Source organism: Oryctolagus cuniculus, chromosome 11 (assembly GCF_964237555.1).
Source record: "Oryctolagus cuniculus chromosome 11, mOryCun1.1, whole genome shotgun sequence".
In the NCBI taxonomy this organism is placed as follows: domain Eukaryota; kingdom Metazoa; phylum Chordata; class Mammalia; order Lagomorpha; family Leporidae; genus Oryctolagus; species Oryctolagus cuniculus.
Window position 1 is genome coordinate 117,607,279 of NC_091442.1, and position 20,719 is coordinate 117,627,997.

At 47.4% G+C, this 20,719-nt stretch overlaps 1 protein-coding gene across 5 annotated transcripts in view; it reads left to right on the top strand.

Moving 5' to 3' along the window:
- The window catches only part of XRCC6 (X-ray repair cross complementing 6), a 28,970-nt gene that overhangs the window by 1,176 nt on the left and 7,075 nt on the right, over positions 1 to 20,719 (top strand). For 3 of the 5 annotated variants that reach the window (XM_051834035.2, XM_051834034.2, XM_070052977.1), the window contains 8 exons: positions 1,643 to 1,755; positions 8,198 to 8,336; positions 8,584 to 8,838; positions 9,375 to 9,558; positions 11,076 to 11,262; positions 14,914 to 15,082; positions 16,137 to 16,298; positions 17,630 to 17,759. In XM_051834035.2, coding sequence (XP_051689995.1) covers positions 1,643 to 1,755; positions 8,198 to 8,336; positions 8,584 to 8,838; positions 9,375 to 9,558; positions 11,076 to 11,262; positions 14,914 to 15,082; positions 16,137 to 16,298; positions 17,630 to 17,759 — 1,339 coding nt within the window. The remainder of the gene's footprint in view (positions 1 to 1,642; positions 1,756 to 8,197; positions 8,337 to 8,583; positions 8,839 to 9,374; positions 9,559 to 11,075; positions 11,263 to 14,913; positions 15,083 to 16,136; positions 16,299 to 17,629; positions 17,760 to 20,719) is intronic. The other 2 variants (XM_070052978.1, XM_070052979.1) reach the window with 1 other exon arrangement.

The following is a 20,719-nucleotide window of genomic DNA, read 5'->3' on the forward strand; positions in this document are numbered from 1 at the left end:
GCCCCAAGAAATGACCCTGGTCACAGGTGTCCTTTGTTAGCGTAAATGGCCCAGGTGAGCCTCTTCCTCGCCCAGAAATGTCCTTTGGCCTACAGTAACTGGGACAGTGGAAGAGTAAATCTTAGCAACACATCACAAGAGTGATTGCCTCCGGGTGGCCTCCGGGTTTGGCAATGTAAGTTCAGGCATCGTGGTAACAGTTGGGGCAAAGGAAGAGAAAAACAGGGCAGGAGTGCTTTGACTACTAGTTAATTTAACTCCTGGGTAGAAATTTTTTTCTTTAAAAAAAAAAAGTTTATTCATTTGAAAGGTACAGTTATAGAGAGAGGGAGAGACATGGGTAGAAATTTTTAAAGATTTTTATTGAAAGTGGGAAACACACTATGAGAAATACACTTGTAAAAAGTAAAAGAGAAAATTTAAAGCACTCTATATAATCTACCGCCCTAACACAGCCACTACCAGCATTTTGACATTTTCAATATTTTCCAAATATATTAGTCTTATTTCCTAAGTATACATATCTGTTTCTCTTTGTATCTAATTTTTATCTTTTAATTACAGTGCTTACACTTTTTTTTCAAGATTTATTTATTTTGCTTGAAAATCAAAGTTACAGAGAGAGAAGGAGAGGCAGAGAGAGAGGTCTTCCATCCGCTGGTTCACTCCCCAGTTTGCTGCAATGGCCAGAGCTGCGCTGATCCAAAGCCAGGAGTTCCTTCCAGGTCTCCCACGTGGGTGTAGGGGCCCAAGGACTTGGGCCATCTTCTACTGCTTTCCCAGAACATAGCAGAGAGCTGGATAAGAAGTGGAGCAGCCAGGGCTCGAACCGGCCCATATGGGATTCTGGCGATTCAGGCCAGGGCATTAACTTGCTGCACCACAGCGCTGGCCCCTCCATATCTTATTATGATAGAATGCTGAGAGGTAGAATTCATTGGGTCAAGGTAGAGCTTTTGTTTGAAGCTCTTGTCACATATTACCATCTTGTTCCTTCCCAAACGCAGCTAATTAAAATTATTCTATTAAGAAGCAACTGTCAAAAAGGGAGTCAATCGCGTGTTACATGTTTTTCTGAAAAACATGATATCACCTATGAGACACACCAAAAAGAGAAGAAAGAAAACTTGAATCTGATAAAGCCTCTATAGGTCCTTAGGACAGAGGACTATGTTAATCTCTACCAAAAAGAATGAAGTCAGCGAAATCAGAATGTGGGAAAGTGTAGTTGGCAAAGCATCCTGCTTTTTCAGCAAGTAAATCACAAGGAAAATGGGAAGGAGGGTTATCTGTAGGTTAAGATGCTTTGAAGACTTTGAAAGTCAGCTAATGTTTAGGATGTACACTCGGGTGGTAAAACTGTTACAAAAGAAGTAAGGTAGTGACTCAGAGTCGGGGATAGAAGTTGCTTTTGGGTGCAAGTGGGTGTTGTAATTGGGAGAGTATAGAAAGCACTTCCTGGGTGGCTGACGAGGCTGTTTCTGGATGTGGGTGGTGGTTTTAAAATCGTTGTTTACCTTATAGTAATTCATTATGTTATACTTCCGCTTTATAGGATTTTCTCTATGTTTTGTATGCATGGTAAACATGATAAATACGAATACAAGGGCAAACATTTCTTTCCGTTTTTTTTCCCCCATAGGAGAATACAAATACTCAGGAAGAGATAGTTTGATTTTTTTGGTTGATGCTTCTAGGGCTATGTTTGAATCTCAGAGTGAAGATGAACTGACTCCTTTTGATATGAGCATTCAGGTAAGACTACCTTTTTTGTTTATTTTTATAAAGTATTAAGCACCGCTTAAAAATGCATGGATCCCTGGTTGGGTGTTTGGCTGGCAGTTAAGACGCTGACATCTCGTATCAGAGCACTTGAGTTCCAAGCCGGCTCCTGACTCCAGCTTCCTACTAATGTGGACCCTGGAGGCACTAATGATGTCTCAAATCTAAGTTCCTACCACCCATGTATGAGACCTGGATTGAGTCCCTGCTTCTGGCTTTGGCCTGGTTCAGTCCTGGCCATTGCATACACTTGGGGAGTGAACCAGCAAGTGAGAATGCTTGCTTGCTCAAAAAAAAAAAAAAAAAAAAAAAAAAAAAAAAGATTGATAGATAGATAAATAAAATACCAACTCTGAAAAGTTGGTTTGTAGGGCTGGCCTATTGTGGTGTAGGGGATAAAGCCACTGGCTGGGGTGCTGGTATTCCATATGGGTTCTGGTTCATGTCTGGCTGCTCCACTTCCAATCCAGCTCCCTGCTAATGGCCTGGGAAAAGCAACAGAAAATGGCCCAAGTGTTTGGGGCCCTGCCACTCATGTGGAAGGCCTGGGTGAAGCACCTGGCTCCTGGCTTTGGCCTGACCCAGCCCTGGCCATTGTGGCCATTTGGGGAGTGAACTAGCAGATGGACAATCTCTCTCAGTTTCTGCTTCTCTTTCTCTAACTTTCAAATAAAAAAAAAATCTTAAAAAAAACGTTGCTTTGTAAGTGATAATTGGTTGTTAGCCTTCCAGGACGGCTGTCTATACTTGGAACTGAAGAGACATAAGAGTGTTGAACACTCACTTTGTTCTTGGCTCGGACTTAAGGCTGTAGGAATCCACGGCCTCCACCTTTTGTGTTAGCACTGGTGGTAGAGGTGGGCTCCTCATTCTACAGAGATGGGAGGTTTTTTTTTTTTTTTTTTTTTTAAGATTTATTTTATTTATTTGAAAGCCAGAGTTACAGAGAGAGCCAGAGGCAGAGAAAGAGGTCTTACATCAGCTGGTTCACTTCCCAGATGGTCGCAACAGCCAGAGCTGCACAGATCTGAAGCCAGGAGCCAGGAGCTTCCTCCAGGTCTCCCATGTGCGTGCAGGGGCCCAAGGACTTGGGCCATCTTCTACTGCTCTCCCAGGCCACAGCAGAGAGCCAGATCGGAAGAGGAAAAGCTGGGACTAGAATCGACGCCCATATGGGATGTTGGCACTTCAGGCTAGGGCATTAACCCACTGCATCTCTGGGCGCCGGCCCAGAGATGGGAGTATAAAGGCAGAAGGGAATTTCTGGCAGTTATGATTTGAAGACTCCTCATGTACATGATCTGTGGGAGTTGAACGTGTGACTGTAAAAAGATAACTACAATTGCCGGCGCTGCGGCTCACTAGGCTAATCCTCCGCCTTGCGGCGCCAGCACAGCAGGTTCTAGTCCCGGTCGGGGCGCCGGATTCTGTCCCGGTTGCCCCTCTTCCAGGCCAGCCCTCTGCTGTGGCCAGGGAGTGCAGTGGAGGATGGCCCAAGTGCTTGGGCCCTGCACCCCATGGGAGACCAGGAGAAGCACCTGGCTCCTGCCATCGGATCAGCGCGGTGCGCCGGCCACAGCGCACCAGCTGCAGCAGCCATTGGAGGGTGAACCAACGGCAAAGGAAGACCTTTCTCTCTGTGTCTCTCTCTCACTGTCCACTGTGCCTGTCAAAAAAAAAAAAAAAAAAAAAAAAAAGATAACTACAACAAGAAGACATATTACTCCAATTTTAAAATGGGCAAAGGACTTGAATGGATATTTCTCCAAATATATCCACATGACCAACAAGCACATGAAAAAGGCTTAGCAGCTTCAGTCATTAGGAAAGTGCAAGTCCAAGGCACAATGAGATATCACTTCACGCCCACTGAGCTCACTATAATATATAAAAAAACAAAACATAAATGTTAGCTGTGGAGAAGCTGGAACCCTTACACATTGCTGGTGGGGATGTAAATACTGTAGCTGCTGTGTGGAAAACAGCCTGACAGTTAAAAACACAGAAGTACCATGTGACTCAAATCCCACCCCTACATATATAATCAGGAGAATAAAAACAGGTACTCAAATCCTGATTCTGCCAAATACAAACTGCAGATGTTGCACTAGTTGTTGAAAGTCTTGGTGCCTGTTTCCACATCTGTAAAACGGAGAGGATACTACTACTACCTCATCAGATTGTTGTGAGGATTAAATATTTTTGTTTCTTAAAATGAGGTGTAGAGGGGCTGGTGCTATGGCATAGTGGGTAAAGCTGCTGCCTGCAGTGCCAGCATCCCATATGTGTACCCATTCAAGTCCCAGCTACTCCACTTTTTTTTTTTTTTTTTTAAAGATTTATTTATTTATTTGCGAGGTAGAGTTACAGTCAGTGAGAGGGAGAGACAGAGAGAAAGGTCTTCTGTCCGCTGGTTCACTCCCCAGTTGGCCGCAGGCAGGAGCTGCGCCGATCAGGAGCCAGGAACATCTTCTGGGTCTCCCAAACGGGTACAGGGGCCCAAGGACCTGGGCCATCTTCTACTGCTTTCCCAGGCCATAGCAGAGAGCTGGGTTGGAAGAGGAGCAGCCGGAACAAGAACCGGCTCACATATGGGATGCTGGTGCCGCAGGCAGAGAATTCACCTACTGTGCCACAGCGCCGGCCCCCACAGCTGCTCCACTTCTGATCCAGCTCTCTCTCTCTCTCTTTTTATTTTTATTTATTTATTTTTTTGACAGGCAGAGTGGACAGTGAGAGAGAGACAGAGAGAAAGGTCTTCCTTTGCCATTGGTTTACCTCCAATGGCCAGCGCACTGCGCTGATCCGAAGGCAGGAGCCAGGTGCTTCTCCTGGTCTCCCATGCAGGTGCAGGGCCCAAGCACTTGGGCCATCCTCCACTGCACTCCCTGGCCACAGCAGAGAGCTGGCCTGGAAGAGGGACAACCGGGACAGAACCTGGTGCCCCAACCAGGACTAGAACCTGGTGTGCTGGCGCCGCAGGCGGAGGATTAGCCTATTGAGCCACAGTTCCGGCCTCCAGCTCTCTTCTATGGCCTGAGAAAGCAGTAGAGGATGGCCCAAGTGCTTGGGGCCCTGCACGTGCATAGGAGACCTGGAAGAAGTGCCTAGCTCCTTGCTTTGGATTGGCCTAGTGCTCGCTATCTCTGCCTCTCCCTCTCTGTAACTCTGCCTTTCAAATAATAAATAAATAAATAAATATTTGAAAAAAAATGAGGTACAGGGGCTGGCATTGTGGCATAGTGGATTGCTTGCAATACTATGCATCCTTTATCACAATGCTGGTTTGAGTACTTCCTGTTCTTCTTTTTTTTAAAGATTTATTTATTACTTTGAAAGTCATTTACTAAGAAGCCGGTGCGTGGTACAGCGGGTTAACACCTTGGCCTGAAGCGCCGGCATCCATCTGGGTGCCAGTTTAAGACCTTCCTGCTCCACTTCCCATCCAGCTCTCTGCTATGTTCTGGGAAAGCAGCACAAGGTGGCCCAAGTCCTTGGGCCCCTGCACCCGCATGGGAGACCCAGAAGAAGCTCCTGGCTCCTGGCTTCGGATCTGCACAGCTCTGGCTGTTGTGGCCAATTGGGGAGTGTACCACTGGATGGAAGACCTCACTCTCTCTGTGCCTCTCCTGTCTCTCTGTAACTCTTTCAAATAAATAAATAAATCTCAAAAAAAAAGTCAGTTACAGAGAGAGAGGGAGTGAGATCTCCCATCCATTGGTTCACTCCTCAGATGACTGCAACTCCCAGGGTGGGGCCAGGCCAAAGCCAGGCATCCAGATCTCCCACGTGGGTACAGGGGCCCAAGCACTTGGGCCATCCTCCGCTACTATCCCAGGTGCATTAGTAGGGAACTGGATGGGAAGTGGAGCAGCCAGTACTTGAACTGAAAGAAATGAGAAAGAGAGAGATGTCCTTCCTCTGCTGGTTTACTTCCCAAATGGCTGCAATGGCCAGGGCAGACCCAAGTCAAAGCCAGGAGCCTGGTACTCCATTCTGGTCTCCCATAAGGGTGGCAGGGGGCCAAGTACTCAGGCCATCTTCTGCTGCCTCCCCAGGTGCAGTAGGATTGAACTGGATTGGAAGTGAGGCAGCTGGGACTCAATGGCCTTACCTCCTGCCATTGTGGCTGTTTGGGGAGTGAACCAGCAGATGGAAGACTTCTCTCTCTCACTCTGTAACTCTGCCTTTAAAATATAAGAAGTAAATCTTTTTTTTTTTTTTTTTTTTTTTAAAGAAGACGAATAACAGCCAGGACATGAACTGGCGCCCATATGGGATACCGGTGCTGCAGGCAGAGGCTTAGCCTACTATGCCACAGTGCTGGCCCCTTTCTGGTTCTTTTGGTTTGGAGCAGGATCAGGAATTTGGATTTCAATTAAGTCCCTATGTGGTGCTGATGTACTTATTTATAGACTACTATATGAGGGGTGCTGCTTTAACCCATTTTGATCATGGACATCTGTGAGGATGTGATGCAGCTACATACCCTCTGCCCACAGAAAGATAGCACTGCAGTTCTGCATGAAATTTCAAAGAGTTCATGGAACTCTGGAAGCCTGAAGATCCTAGAAGAAAATGTAGTATTACATAGCAAATAAAGGAGACATTCACAGGTGAGGTAGAATTGATAAAATAATAAAAGAAGGCCGGTGCTGCGGCTCACTAGGCTAATCCTCCACCTTGCGGCGCCGGCACACCAGGTTCTAGTCCCGGTTGTGGTGCCGGATTCTGTCCCGATTGCCCCTCTTCCAGGCCAGCTCTCTGCTATGGCCCAGGAGTGCAGTGGAGGATGGCCCAAGTCCTTGGGCTCTGTACCCGCATGGGAGACCAGGAGAAGCACCTGGCTCCTGGCTTTGGATCAGCGTGGTGTGCTGGCTGCAGTGCGGCAGCCATTGGAGGGTGAACCAATGGCAAAAGGAAGACCTTTCTCTCTGTCTCTCACTGTCCACTCTGCCTGTCAAAAGAAAAAAAAAAAAAGACTACTTGCCCTGTGAATGATTGTCAGTGGCTAGCCCTAATGTAAGTTCTTAATTTAAGGAGAGACTTGCTGTAGAGGACGGGCAGCTACATGCTCAGGCAGGACACGGAGGGTCACAATGGGCAGTTTACCCCTCAGCTTTGAAGATTCAGATATTTAATTTTGTCAGGTCCCCAGATAACTGATTTACCAGATGTTGAGATCCATTTAAATGCCTAGCTTGTGACTGAAATACTGATAGCTTTTCTTATATGTAAGTAACTGATTTTATTTCAAAGGCTATTGTTAGAAGTTATTGGCTTATTTTTGGACCACATGCACATGTACAATCTTGTAATTGTTTTATGGATGTAAATTCTGTTTCTTGGTACATTAGTATACTTGAGGAAAGATCAAGTGACCTGTCCTAACTCAGCCAGTTAAGTAAGGGAAATCAGAGGAACTCACCTGCAGACTTTCATATTGCGGTGGTGGGTTTCCCCCAACATAGCACAGCCTTCTTCATGAGAATATATTATGTTTTTAATTCTCTAATTTCTTTTTTTTTTTTTGGATTTATTTATTTATTTATTTATTTATTTTTTTGAAAGGCAGAGTCAGAGGGAGAGACAGGGAAAGAGAGATCTTCCATCCGCTGGTTCACTCCCCCTAATTACTATAATGGCCAGAGCTGTGCTAGGCAGAAGCCAGGAGCCCGGAGCTTCTCCCACATGGGTGCAGGGGCCATCTTCCATTGCTTTCACAGGCACATTAGCAGGGAGCTGATTTGGAAGTGGAGCAGCCAGTTTTTAAGGGATGCTGGCATCTCAGGTGGTGGTGTAACCTGGTAAGCCACAATGCCTGCTCCATTTCTCTGATTTCTTATGGTAGGGACTGCTTATATTTCTGTTATATAAATATACTTCAGGGGCTGGCACTGTGGCATAGCTGGTAAAACCGCTGCCTGCAGTGCCAGCTTCCCATATGGGCACCGGTTTGAGTCCCAGCTCAAACTTCCGATCCAGCTCTCTGCTATGTTCTGGGAAAGCAGTGGAAGATATCCCAAGTCCTTGGGCCCCTGCACCCGCGTGGGAGACCTGGAAGAAGCTCCTGGCTCCTGACTTCAGATTGGCACAGCTCCGGCCATTGCAGCCAGTTGGGGAGTGAACCAGTGGGTGGAAGACCTCTCTCTCTGCCTCTCCTTCTCTCTCTCTAACTCTGACTTTCAAATAAATAAATCTTAAAAATAAGTAAATATACTTCAGTCTACTTTTTCTTCTGACTTGACCTACATGTCCTAATTCTCACTACTTAGGAGTTTCCTGAGTAGGATCATGTGTTATCCTAGTACATGTATAAATTCTGCAGGTGCGCATTGAGTACCTGCTCTGTGCCAGGCACTTGTGGGGTTTAAGCTAGGCGGGAAGTGATATTAATTGAGTTCTTCTTTTTCAGTGTATCCAGAGTGTTTACACCAGTAAGATAATAAGCAGTGATCGTGACCTCTTGGCAGTGGTGTTCTATGGTACCAAGAAAGATAAAAATTCAGTGAATTTCAAAAATATTTATGTCTTACAAGACTTGGATAACCCAGGTCAGTGACATTCTAAGCTCATCTTTTCCATTGCCTAGGAATGTCACTGCCGTGTGTGGGCTGTGAAGGTTCCCTCTTGTCTGAGAACAGGCTTTCATGCAAGGGGGTCCTGCTGGATGCAGAGCTCCACTTCAAGCGTTAAACAGCTCTGGGGGGAGAAGGGGACCCTGACCCCTCTAGCCTGTGGTGAGGGTAACCACTGCAGTCTTCTGGTTTTTCTGCCCTTTGACTCCCTGCCTCTGACTAGGTGCTAAGCGCATGCTGGAGCTTGACCGGTTTAAGGGGCAGGAGGGAAAAGAACATTTTCAAGACCTCATTGGCCATGGGTCTGACTACTCATTAAGTGAAGTACTGTGGGTCTGTGCCAACCTCTTCAGCGATGTGCAGTTCAAGATGAGCCACAAGAGGATCATGCTGTTCACCAATGAAGACGACCCCCACGGCGATGACAGCGCCAAAGCCAGCCGGGCCAGGACCAAAGCCAGTGATCTCCGGGACACAGGTGGACATTTTCCCTGGCCTTCTGTCCTTGTTGGAAGTTCATTTGTTTATTTGGATTTATTTGAAAGGCAGAGAGAGAGAGATCGATATTCCCTTCACTGGTTCACTGCCCAAATGCCTGTAATAGCCAGGGCTGGGCCATTTCCCTGTTCTTTTAAATTGGCATTTAGCTTTTCTTTGCTTTCTTTTTAGTTAGTATCAAGCATTTGCTTTTCACTACTCAGTGTAAGAGGAAAGAATAAAATGAAATCAGGAAGAAACGGGTGTAACAGTGACACTGAAAATGGCCATGTCACCAGCCATCTACGGGACTACCAAGCAAGCTTATCTTCCCCTTCACGCGCCCATGAGTGGCAGTTGTTTCCATCAAGTTGTCTTGATGGTTTCCTGATCCATTTTCTCTAAGCTCTGAAAATATTAGTAATCATTATAGTTTTGGGAGGAGCTCTTAAAAGCATAGTTGAATTTAACTGAAAAAAATTGTCATTTGCTAAAAGTTATCCTCTCTCTCCTCACTTTCGTCTCTCCTTGTACCAGGTATCTACCTTGACTTGATGCACCTGAAGAAACGAGGGGGCTTTGACATATCTTTATTCTACAGAGATATCATCAGCATTGCAGAGGATGAGGAGCTCGGGGTTTACTTTGAGGAATCCAGCAAGCTAGAAGACTTGCTGAGGAAGGTCCGTGCCAAGGAGACTAGAAAGCGAGTGCTCAGCAGGTGCGCACCAAGCCTGAGCCGGCAAACGAATTATAAGCAGAGCAGTCCTTTGACCTCCTTGGCTACTGAACTTGGAACCATGCTCCTGCCTTACTGTGTTCCTCCAAAACACTTGGTTTGTTTAAGGATAGCTTATGGTGTTTGCTTTTCTTTGGTAGGAGCTAATACAGTATTTCTCTAAAATTATACAGCCCTCCATTTCCTTGTGGTCTAAGAATAGCCTTAGCTGTGCTCACTAGTGCAGTATTTGCTTTCTCTTCTGTGAATTGGGGTGACAGTAGTACCTGTCAGTTAGTTATTGTGAGGAGTAAATAAAAAGCACCCATAAAATGGAGCCTGGCAGGTCATTAATAAAGAGGCAATAACTTCTTCATATTCATTGCCAGGGATATTTATTATTTCTTACAGTTTACCTATTTATTTGAAAGGCACAGTGACACAGAGGAGAGATGGAGAAAGAACTTCCATCCTCTGGTTTGCTCCCCAGATGTGCACAACAGCTGGAGCTGGCCCGGCTGAGGTCACGATCCAGGAACTCCATCTGAGTTTCCCACATGGGTGGCGGGGGCCCGGGTACTTGCCATCATCTGCTGCCTCTGCTTGTATCTAGGGAGCTGGAGTAAGAGCAGAGTAGCTGGGACTTGTGAGCCAGGCACTCCAGTGTGAGATGTGGGCATCCCAAGTGGCAGCTTAACCCCTGTGCCACAATGCTTGCTCCTTCACGTATGTTTAATTGATTCGCTAATGAAACCAATAATGGAAATTTACATCAAAGTTGGTAATAGATTTAAAGTAGTCATGAAGAGGTGGGTGTTCAATAAAGCAATTAACTCACCACGTGGGCTGCTTGCATCCCATGTTGAGTGCCTGGTCGGAGGCTCAGCTCCACTTCTGGTTCCAGGTCCTGCTGAAGCACAGTCCGGGAAGCGGCAGAGGGTGATTTAAGTACTTGGGTGTCTGCCTCGAATGTGGGAGACCCGGATTGAGTTCTGGGCTCCTGGCTTCACATTGTAGGCATTCGGGGGGTTGAACCTGCAGATGAAAGACCTTTCTCTGTCTCTCTGACTTTCAAATAAAAGGAAAATCAATAAGCTCTTTTTTAAAAAGCATATTTACTTAAATAAAGTAGCCATGAGAAATGTCTAAAGTGCAGTTACCAGAATTGCAGCCCAAGGAGTGGCGAGCCCTTGAACTGATTAAAGGAATTGGAATATATGGTGTCAAGTCTCTTGATTGCAGTCACATGGTTAGATTGAAGGCATGGAGAGATGTTTTTCCTCCATTGGAGAAACCCAAGTGTGTGGCTTTTAAAAGTAAAGAGATATTTTAGAGAGAAAAATAGCACAAAAGTAAACAAACAAAAAATCAGAGCTTGCTATGCAGCAGAAACACAGTAAATGTTAGTTATTATTTATTTTCTAAGAGCTTAGTACTATTGGAGAGAATAAAACAAGATAAATCAGTTTTAGATACTAAAGTACAGTCTTTTAGTCCATGCTTGTTTTTCTGTCCCTCAGGCTGAAGTTTAAGCTCAACAAAGATGTAGTATTTTCTGTGGGCATTTATAATATGGTCCAGAAGGCCACCAAGCCTATGCCAGTGAGGCTGTATCGGGAGACAAATGAACCAGTGAAAACCAAGACCCGGACATTTAATGTCAACACAGGCAGCTTGCTTCTGCCCAGTGACACCAAGAGGTCTCAGGTAGGTAACTAGACTCTCTTAGTCAATTGAAGAGTTAACATGGTGACGAGACATTGATGAGTTCATCAGTTAAATAACTTCTGTGACTCTGGCCACACTGTTAAATCAGAGTCATTACTCTTTGGAACCATGGCATGTGGATCAGAGCTGTCTTGTGAGCCAGGTTAAACAGGACTAGTGTTTGCAAGAGGTATTGATGAAGCTTCAGTCTATGATCCCTCAGTGCACACTGCCCTGGTCTAGCAGTCTAGTTTCTTGCTCAGGTTCAATGGCAGAAAATGCTTTATAGTTAACTAAGAAGATGAGGAGCTACAGAAAGTGTTATGTGTAGGGGCCAGCGTTGTGGGGCAGTGGGTAAAGCCCGCCACCTGCAATGCCAGCATCCCATGTGGGCACTGGTTCAAGTCCTGGCTGCTCCACTTCCAATCCAGCTCCTTGCTAATGCTCTTGGGAAAGCAGAGGAATATGGCCCAAGTGCTTGGGCCCTTGTACCCATGTAGGAAACCCGGATGGCATTCCAGGCTCCTGGTTTCAGCCTGGTCCAGCCCCACCCATATGGGATGCCAGTGCCACAGGTGGTGACTTTACCCATTAAACCACAATGCTGGCCCCTTGCCCTACTTTTTTTTTTTTTTTTTTTGACAGGCAGAGTGGACAGTGAGAGAGAGACAGAGAGACAGGTCTTCCTTTTGCTGTTGGTTCACCCTCCAATGGCTGCCGTGGCCGGCATGCTGCGGCCGGTGCACCACGCTGATCCGAAGGCAGGAGCCAGGTACTTATCCTGGTCTCCCATGGGGTGCAGGGCCCAAGCACTTGGGCCATCCTCCACTGCATTCCCTGGCCATAGCAGAGAGCTGGCCTGGAAGAGGAGCAACCGGGACTGGAACCCAGTGTGCCGGCGCCGCAAGGTGGAGGATTAGCCTAGTGAGCTGCGGCACTGGCTTATCCCCTTGCCCTACTTTTAAAATTATTTATTTGTTTTTATTTTATTTGAAAGGCAGAGAAACAGAAACAGAGATCTTCCATTTGTTGTTTCATTCTCCAAGTGCATTCAACAGCCAGGGCTGAGTCAGGCCAAAGCAAGGAGCCTGGAACTCATTTCCAGGCTCCCACATGAGTGGCAAGGACCCACGTACTTGAGCTGTCACCTGCTGCTTGCAGGGTGTCTGTTAGCAGGAAGCTGGATTGCAAACAGCTGACATTGCATCCTAGCTAGTATGCAGGCACCCCAAGTAGAGTCTTTTTTTTTTTTTTTTTGACAGGCAGAGTGGACAGTGAGAGAGAGAGACAGAGAGAAAGGTCTTCCTTTGCTGTTGGTTCACCCTCCAATGGCCGCCGCGGCCGGCGCGCTGTGGCCGGCGCATCGCGCTGATCCGGTGGCAGGAGCCAGGAGCCAGGTACTTATCCTGGTCTCCCATGGGGTGCAGGGCCCAAGCACCTGGGCCATCCTCCACTGCACTCCCTGGCCACAGCAGAGGGCTGGCCTGGAAGAGGGGCAACCGGGACAGAATCCGGCGCCCCGACCGGGACTAGAACCCGGTGTGCCGGCGCCGCTAGGCGGAGGATTAGCCTAGTGAGCCGCGGCGCCGGCCCCCAAGTAGAGTCTTAACCACTGAGCCAAACGCCCACCCTTATCCTACTTATTTTTTTAAAAAAGATTTATTTGTTTGAGAGGAAGAGTTAGAGACAGAGAGGTCTTCCATGGGCTGGTTTAAACCCAGATGGCTGCAATGGCCAGAGCTGGGCCAATCTGAAGCCAGAGCCAGGAGCTCCTTCTGCGTCTCACATGGGTACAGGGGCCCAAGCATTTGGGCCATCTTCAGCGATTTTCCTAGGCCATTAGCAGGGAAGCTGGATTGGAAGTGGAACAACTGGGACTTGAACCTGTGCCCATATGGGATGCCAGTGCCTCAGGCAGAGGCTTAACCTGCTGCGCCACAGTGCAGGCCCCCCCTTACCCTACTTTTTGAAGGAGAAGATGATTATGAAATTTCCTCTTCCATTTTGGAAGTAACTGGTTTTTCATAACTGGTTTTTGATTCAGTGTGCCTGTAAAAATGTGGAGGGCTTCTTTTTTTCTAGTTCATATATCCAGTTTGACTCTGCTATTAAATTGTTAATATTTTTAAATTTTTAATGTTATTTGAAGGACAGAGAGAAAGAGTGAAATTTTCCATCTGCTGGTTCGTTCCCCAAATGTCTACAATTCCAGACTAGGCCAGGATGAAGTCGGGAGCCAGGAACTTCCAGGTCTTCATGTGGGTGGCAGGGACTGCACTTGAGCCATCATCTGCTGCCTCTCAGAGTGTACGTTACCAGAAAGCTAGAACTGGGAGCAGGGCCAGGACTGGAACCCAGGCACTCCAGTGTGGGGTGTGGGTCTCCAAAGTAGCATCTTAATGACTGTACCAGCCGGCACCGCGGCTCAATAGGCTAATCCTCCGCCTTGAGGTGCCGGCACGTCAGGTTCTAGTCCCGGTCGGGGCGCCAGATTCTGTCCCGGTTGCCCCTCTTTCAGGCCAGCTCTCTGTGTGGCCCGGGAGTGCAGTGGAGGATGGCCCAAGTGCTTGGGCCCTGTACCCCATAGGAGACCAGGAGAAGCACCTGGCTCCTGGCTTCGGATCAGCACGGTGCGCCGGCCGCAGCGTGCCGGCCATGGCGGCCATTGGAGGGTGAACCAACGGCAAAAGGAAGACCTTTCTCTCTGTCTCTCTCTCACTGTCCACTCTGCCTGTAAAAAAAAAAAAAAAATGACTGTACCAAATACCCCCCAACTAACTTCTGTCATTAGTCACATATCTGGGATCAAAATGCAAACATTAATGTTTGGAAGTGATACTTAGATGTGTATTTGTGTCTGCCCCTACACTAACAGACCTAGCACAGCACTTGCCAGAGTTTCTCGCACTCAGTCACTGGATGTGGTTTGAGTGTCCTGTGGGTATCAGGGATGACTCTGGGAGTCAGGACGTGGTAAACGGGGGAAGAGGGAATAAGTGCCTGAAGAGCATGAGACCGGGCACCAGACAAGCATGGGTTTAAAGCCCAGTCAGGAGCAAGGTACCCAAGAATGGAGCCTCAGTTCATTCCTCTGTTAAAATGTTAAAAACAGATTTTAACAGATGTAAGCAGTTGTTAAAAATGGATTTTAGGGGCTGGTGTTGTGATGTAGCAGGTAGAGTTGCTGTCTGCAATGAAGAGTTCCAGCTGCTCCACTTCTGATCCAGCTCCCTGCTAATGATCTAGGAAGGCAGTAGAAGATGGCCTAAGTGCTTGGGCCCTTGCCCCCAATGTGGGAGACCCGAAAGAAGCTCCTGGCCCAGTCCGGCTATCTGGGAAGGCCTCTCTCTCTCCCTCTGTCTCTTTCTCTCTCTCTGTAATTCTGACTTTCAAATAAATAAATAAATTAAAAAAAAAAACTCAAAAAAACAAAAAACCATCCGCACACACAAAACAGATTTTAATGTCTACTTCCTAGAATGTTCCAGAAGATAGGTTAGATGACAAGTGTAAAGTACCTGGCCGTTACTTAGTGGATGTTAATTCCCTGTTGGAGGAGGAGGGTGCCCCTGGTGTGCCATCTTCTGATTTTACTTGTTACTGTTTCGCGTCTATGTAGCCCTCACTGTCCCCCCCCCCCCCCCCCCTTAGATCTATGGGAGTCGTCAGATCGTCCTGGAGAAAGAGGAAACAGAAGAGCTGAAGCGGTTTGATGAACCAGGTTTGATTCTCATTGGGTTCAAGCCCTTGGTACTGCTGAAGAAGCACCATTTCTTGAGGCCCTCCCTGTTTGTGTACCCTGAGGAGTCCATGGTGAATGGTAAGTGGGTGACTGACACAGGATGCAGTTTATTTATTTATTTTTATTTATTTATTTATTTATTTATTTATTTTTTGGAGAGGCAGAGTGGACAGTGAGAGAGAGAGTTAGAGAGAAAGGTCTTCCTTTGCCGTTGGTTCACCCTCCAATGGCTGCCACAGCCGGCGCACTGCGGCCGGCACACCACGCTGATCCGAAGCCAGGAGCCAGGTGCTTCTCCTGGTCTCCCATGGGGTGCAGGGCCCAAGCACTTGGGCCATCCTCCACTGCACACCCGGGCCATAGCAGAGAGCTGGCCTGGAAGAGGGGCAACCGGGACAGAATCCAGCGCCCCGACCGGGACTAGAACCCGGTGTGCCCGTGCCGCAAGGCGGAGGATTAGCCTAGTGAGCCGCGGCGCCGGCCCAGGATGCAGTTTATTGAGCAGTGTTTTCTCAAAGTGTGCTGCTTGGGCACTGTGTGGATTTTAATGGAGCATTTTGAAAGTATTTCATGTTCAAGTTTTGGAAATTTGAGACTAGACAAAGAGAGTTCTTCAGTACCTTTGATATATTGAGGTACACTGTAAGTATCCAGGAGGGAATTTGGAGTTAGCATTTCTTAATGTATTTCCTAGGGAATTCTGTCTTTGAGGCATCAGATAGCAAAAAACAAACAAAAGACCTCACAGCTTTTTTTGCTAGTGTTGGCAATTAAAGATGATGTGTGCACTGCCATTGTGCTTATTTGTTTAGTCCAAACCATAGCTCATGAACCCCAGGTCTGATTTGTTTCCACTGGTGCCTGGGCTCGTCCTTAGCCTGAGATCAGCAAGAGTGACTGACATTAATAATTCCCCCTCCTCAAGTAGCGGTAGCTGAGGCTTCCAGACCTTGCATTCCTTTCCTCTCCCTGCTGTCTGTGCCTGTTGCCCCCACTTTCCCTCAGTGCTGAGTCCCTTACCTGTTGAGGTATCATAAAGAAGAAAATGAGACTGTAGGGTTAGAGCATGGGCCAAGAAGGGAGGCAGGGAGGAGAGCTCTGGCTTGTAGGCTACAGGATGTTTGTTTTCTAGGCAGCTCGACGCTGTTCAGCGCTCTGCTCACCAAGTGCCTGGAGAAGGAGGTCCTGGCGGTGTGCAGATACACTCCTCGCAAGAACGTCCCCCCGTACTTTGTGGCTCTGGTGCCACAAGAAGAGGAGGTGGATGACCAGAAGATCCAGTTGACTCCTCCAGGTATGTGGCAGAGAGTCTAGGGCTTCCGAACCTTGCCCATCCTTTGGGTTCTCGGCTCTGACCACTGAACTGTAGTCTCCAGGAATGAGCCCTGGAAATGTGTGGTTTTAAGGTTTCTTAGGTGAATTTGTTGCACAGTTGGGTAAGGCCACCACACATGGTCATTCAGCTCTACAAGGCGGGTCTGCAGAGGGACACTTTGAAGGTTTGCAGGATACTGACGCAAGTTAATGGGGCCTCTGCTGCTGGTACCTTTCCTTCCTAGAACATTGTTGGGCACCCTTGTAATGATTACTGTTTGGTTTCCCACTTGTTTATGCCAAGGCAGTGGGGTATAGTGCACTGGATTTTGAAGGCAAACTTGATTTTTGATTCCTTTGGATTCAGACCCGTCTCTGCCCTTTGTTAGCTGGTCAACTTGGGCAAATAATTTAACCTTTCTGTTTATATTCCTTATCCACAAAGATGGGAATTCTAGAACAGCTTTCCCTCAAGGTTGTTCTACACTTGAGATGCGTGAGTAAATGTACAAGTGCTTAGAACAAAGTAGTTGGCAGGTGGTAGGTAGTCTTTCTCCTTCTCTAGACATGCTAATAAATGTTAACTTTATGAAGTAACTCTTTGGGCATATTCTGTTTTTAATCCACTTACCACAGTGCTCAGTTATTAAGCTGTGGTCTCTCAGCTCCAGATTCACCCTTCCATGCTCCCTGCTGCTCCGGCTGAGACTGTCCGAACTCTGCTGGCTCCCGGGCTTTTCCAGAGCTGGTGGTACGGAGAACAGAGGGCAGAGGAGAGCTGAGAGGCTTTCTCTCTGCTGTTATGCTCAGTGCGGTCAGCATTGCCGGCACGGGCCTTTCTCCTGGCAGCAGCAGTTGGTTATGGCGGCTACATTTTTCAGTTCTTCTAGAACTAGCCAGTCACCGGACCCAGATCAGCCTGGTAACTCCTAATCTTTTTCTTTTTAGCATATGGTAGAGGAAAAAGGGGGAAAGGTTGAGTACAGCGGGGAGCCTCGTAGCTGAGCCTTAGCTTTCCAGGGAGGAGGCCCTGTGCCCTGGCACTGGAGGGATCCCAAAAGCTGGAGATGGAACCAGCTGCCGCCGGCGGAAGACCCTTGCTGGGCACCACTGACAAGAACAGCGAGTGGGCAGGAAGGGTGATCCCGTCCTCTCCAGAGGCTCTGGAGGGAGTCCGTCAGGCAGATGCTAACAGAAGTGGTGCTGCTAGTCCCAGCCCCCGCAGCACAGGACGCGGATGGATCTGGAGCTGGGAGACAAGCGACGACAGCACCGCTAAGTGGGAGCTCAGAGCATCTCTGCTTTCTTCAGGCTTCCAGCTTGTCTTCCTGCCCTACGCTGATGACAAGCGGAAGGTGCCCTTCACCGACAGAGTCCTGGCCAACCCGGAGCAGGTGGACAAGATGAAGGCTATTGTGCAGAAGCTCCGTTTCAGATACCGGTGAGCTCTGCGTTGCTTGCAGGCTTTCTTGGGAACTGCTGCTGCGTTGAATGTCGTTAGAAATTTAAATTAAGTATAGACCAAGACAATGTGGCTTTACTGTTGTTAACTGACAGATTTTTTCTTCTTTTTTTTAAAGATTTATTTATTTATTTGAAAGTCAGAGTTACACAGAGACAGGAGAGGCGCAGAGAGAGAGAGAGAGAGAGAGGGGTCTTCCATCTGATGGTTCACTCCCCAACTGGTCGCAACAGCTGGAGCTATGCCGGTCCAAAGCCAAGAGCCAGGAACTTCTTCTGGGTCTCCCATGTGGGTGCAGGGGCCCAAGGACTTGGGCCATCTTATACTGCTTTCCTAGGCCATAGCAGAGAGCTGGATCAGGAGTGGAGCAACCGGGTCTCAAACCAGCACCCATATGGGATGCTGGTGCTTCAGGCCAGGGCGTTAACCCGCTGCACCACAGCACAGGCCCCAGATTATTTCTTATTACTGAGAGTTTTGAAAAGCTATAGAAAGCAAAAACTCTTCCTTTATTGAAAGCTCTGGGACTGCGCTATACTTAGAAAGCCAGATTAGTTGAACAAGCCCAGAAAAAGTCTCAGCAAGGAGAAGCTTCTCATTTGGCCTTGTTGATTGTTGTCACGTTAGAGGCTGTTAGAGAACAGTTGTAGGGGCCAGCATTGTGGTGTAGCTAGTTAACCCACCACCTGTGACGCCAGCATCCCATGTGGGTGCTCGTTTAAGATCCAGCAGCTCCACTTCAGATCCAGCTCACTGCTGATGTGCCTGGGACAGCAGCGGAAGATGGCCCAAGTCCTTGGGCCCCTGTACCCATGGGGGAGACCTGGAAGAAACTCTTGGCTGCTGGCTTCAGCCTGGCCCAGCCCTGGCCATTGTGGCCATTTGGGGAGTGAACCAGCAGTTGGAGGATTTCTCTCTGTCTCCCTCTCTCTGTGTAACTCTACCTTTAAAAAAAATTTTTTTTTAAGATTTAAGATTTATATTTACTTATTTGAAAGACAGAGTTATAGAAAGGGAGAGAGAGAGATCTATCTACTGATTCAGTTCCCAAATAGGCTAGGCCAAAGCTAGGAGTCGGGAGCTTCTTCTGGATCTCCCATGTGGGTACAGGAGCCCAAGCACTTGGGTCATCTTTTGCTGCTTTTCCCAGGCCATTAGCAGAGAGTTGGATTGGAAGTGGAATAGCTGGGACATAAACCAGAGCCCATGTGGAATGCTGGTGTCTCAGGCAGTGGCTTTACCCACTGCACCACAATACTGGCCCTGTAACTATAAATTTATCTACCACATAACCCATCTATCTAGTATTTGTATCTACCTCATAACTGTCTCCAACTATTGCTAAGTCTCTTGGAATCTTCCCTTCTGGCTGGACTTCCCTTTTTGATCCATATTTTGACCTGGCAGTGCCTGGCTATTTAATGTTTAGGCCTGTTGAGCCTGTCGGTTCCCCTGTGAAGATCTGGCCTGTTTGCCAGGACTGCCGGTTTGCACAGGGCAAAAGCACCTATTGGCCCCCCACCCCCACCCTTTTTTTTCCCTTTCTTTTTAGCTGGCCAGAAAAACATGCATGTGCCTTTTTTATGCCTGCTGGACACCTCTCTGTCCCTGATGTGGGTTCTCTGCCCGGGAACAGAGATTCCTTGTGGGTGCATTGCATTTCTTCCCTTGGGGTTTTGACCCTTAGTGCCAGGATGTGCTAGGTACCCAGAAGTGATGGGAGAAGGATTTCTAATAAGGCTGGGTGTGTGTGTGGGGGGGGGGGCAGCCCGCTCCCTGTCAGCTGGGCCCTGGTGTGATGCTGGAATGAGGGAGAAGATAAATGCCCGTTGCCCTGACCATCACTCAGCCAACATAACATGCAAAAAGCTATCTGATATAAGGCTATGTAGGATGGGTCCACTCTGGAACCATGGCTCATCAGAAAGATTGACCGCAGTGTGTAAAACGTCAGATCTTTGTAAAAGCACAATGTAGGTTTGGCAACATTTTATAACCCAACAATATTTTTTACATAATATAAATTAACTCAAATAACTGTTAATCTGTCCAAGTTGAGAGTCTCATCTTTTGGGAGTTCCAGGGATCCAACTGAAAGCTCCAAAGTCAGGAAGACTGAGTTTAGAACTTTGTATTTAAAGAAGTGTCAGAGGTTCAAATCATTTAGTCAAAATACAAGTAATAATCTATTCAACCTGAGTGCTCTAACCAAAGGTATGATCAGGGTTAAGGTAATCACTCCCACATTTAAAATAGGCAGATAAAATATTAGCTCCTTTAAGGCTCAGTTCTTCTAAACAGTCAAGACTCAATAACAACAGAAAGCATGAGAAAACTTCCCTAAGAAATAAAAATTCTTGTTGCTACCTAGGTTAGTAACAACAGCACAGAAAAAGGATTAGCGTAAGATATTAGCGTATGAAACCAACACTTAGGATAGTTAAATACATCATGAAACAGAGAGGTAGAGAGTCAGCTGATCCTACTGTCTGGATTTCTTTCTTTTCTTCTCTTTTTTAATATTTATTTAAAAGGCAGTTACAGAGAGAAGAATAGACAGAGATGTCTTCCATCTGCTGGTTCACTCCCCAAATGGCCTCAGTGGCTAGAACTGAGCCAGTTCGGAACCAGGAGCTCCATTTGGATCTCCCACGCAGGTGCAGGAGCCCAAGGACTTGGGGGATCTTTTGCTGTTTTCCCAGGCCATAGCAGGGAGCTGGATGGGAAGTGGAGCAGCCCAGACTCGAACCGGCACCCATGTGGGATGCTGGTGCTGCAGGACTGGAACTTTAACCCTCTGCGCCACAGTGCCAGCCCTGGCAGACATTTTTAAAACAATTTTTGTTGTTATTTGAAAGGGAGAGAGAGAGGTAGATGGAGAGTGAGCAAGTACACTCCCATCCTGCCGGTTTACTCTTCAAACGTCTGCAGCTGCCGGG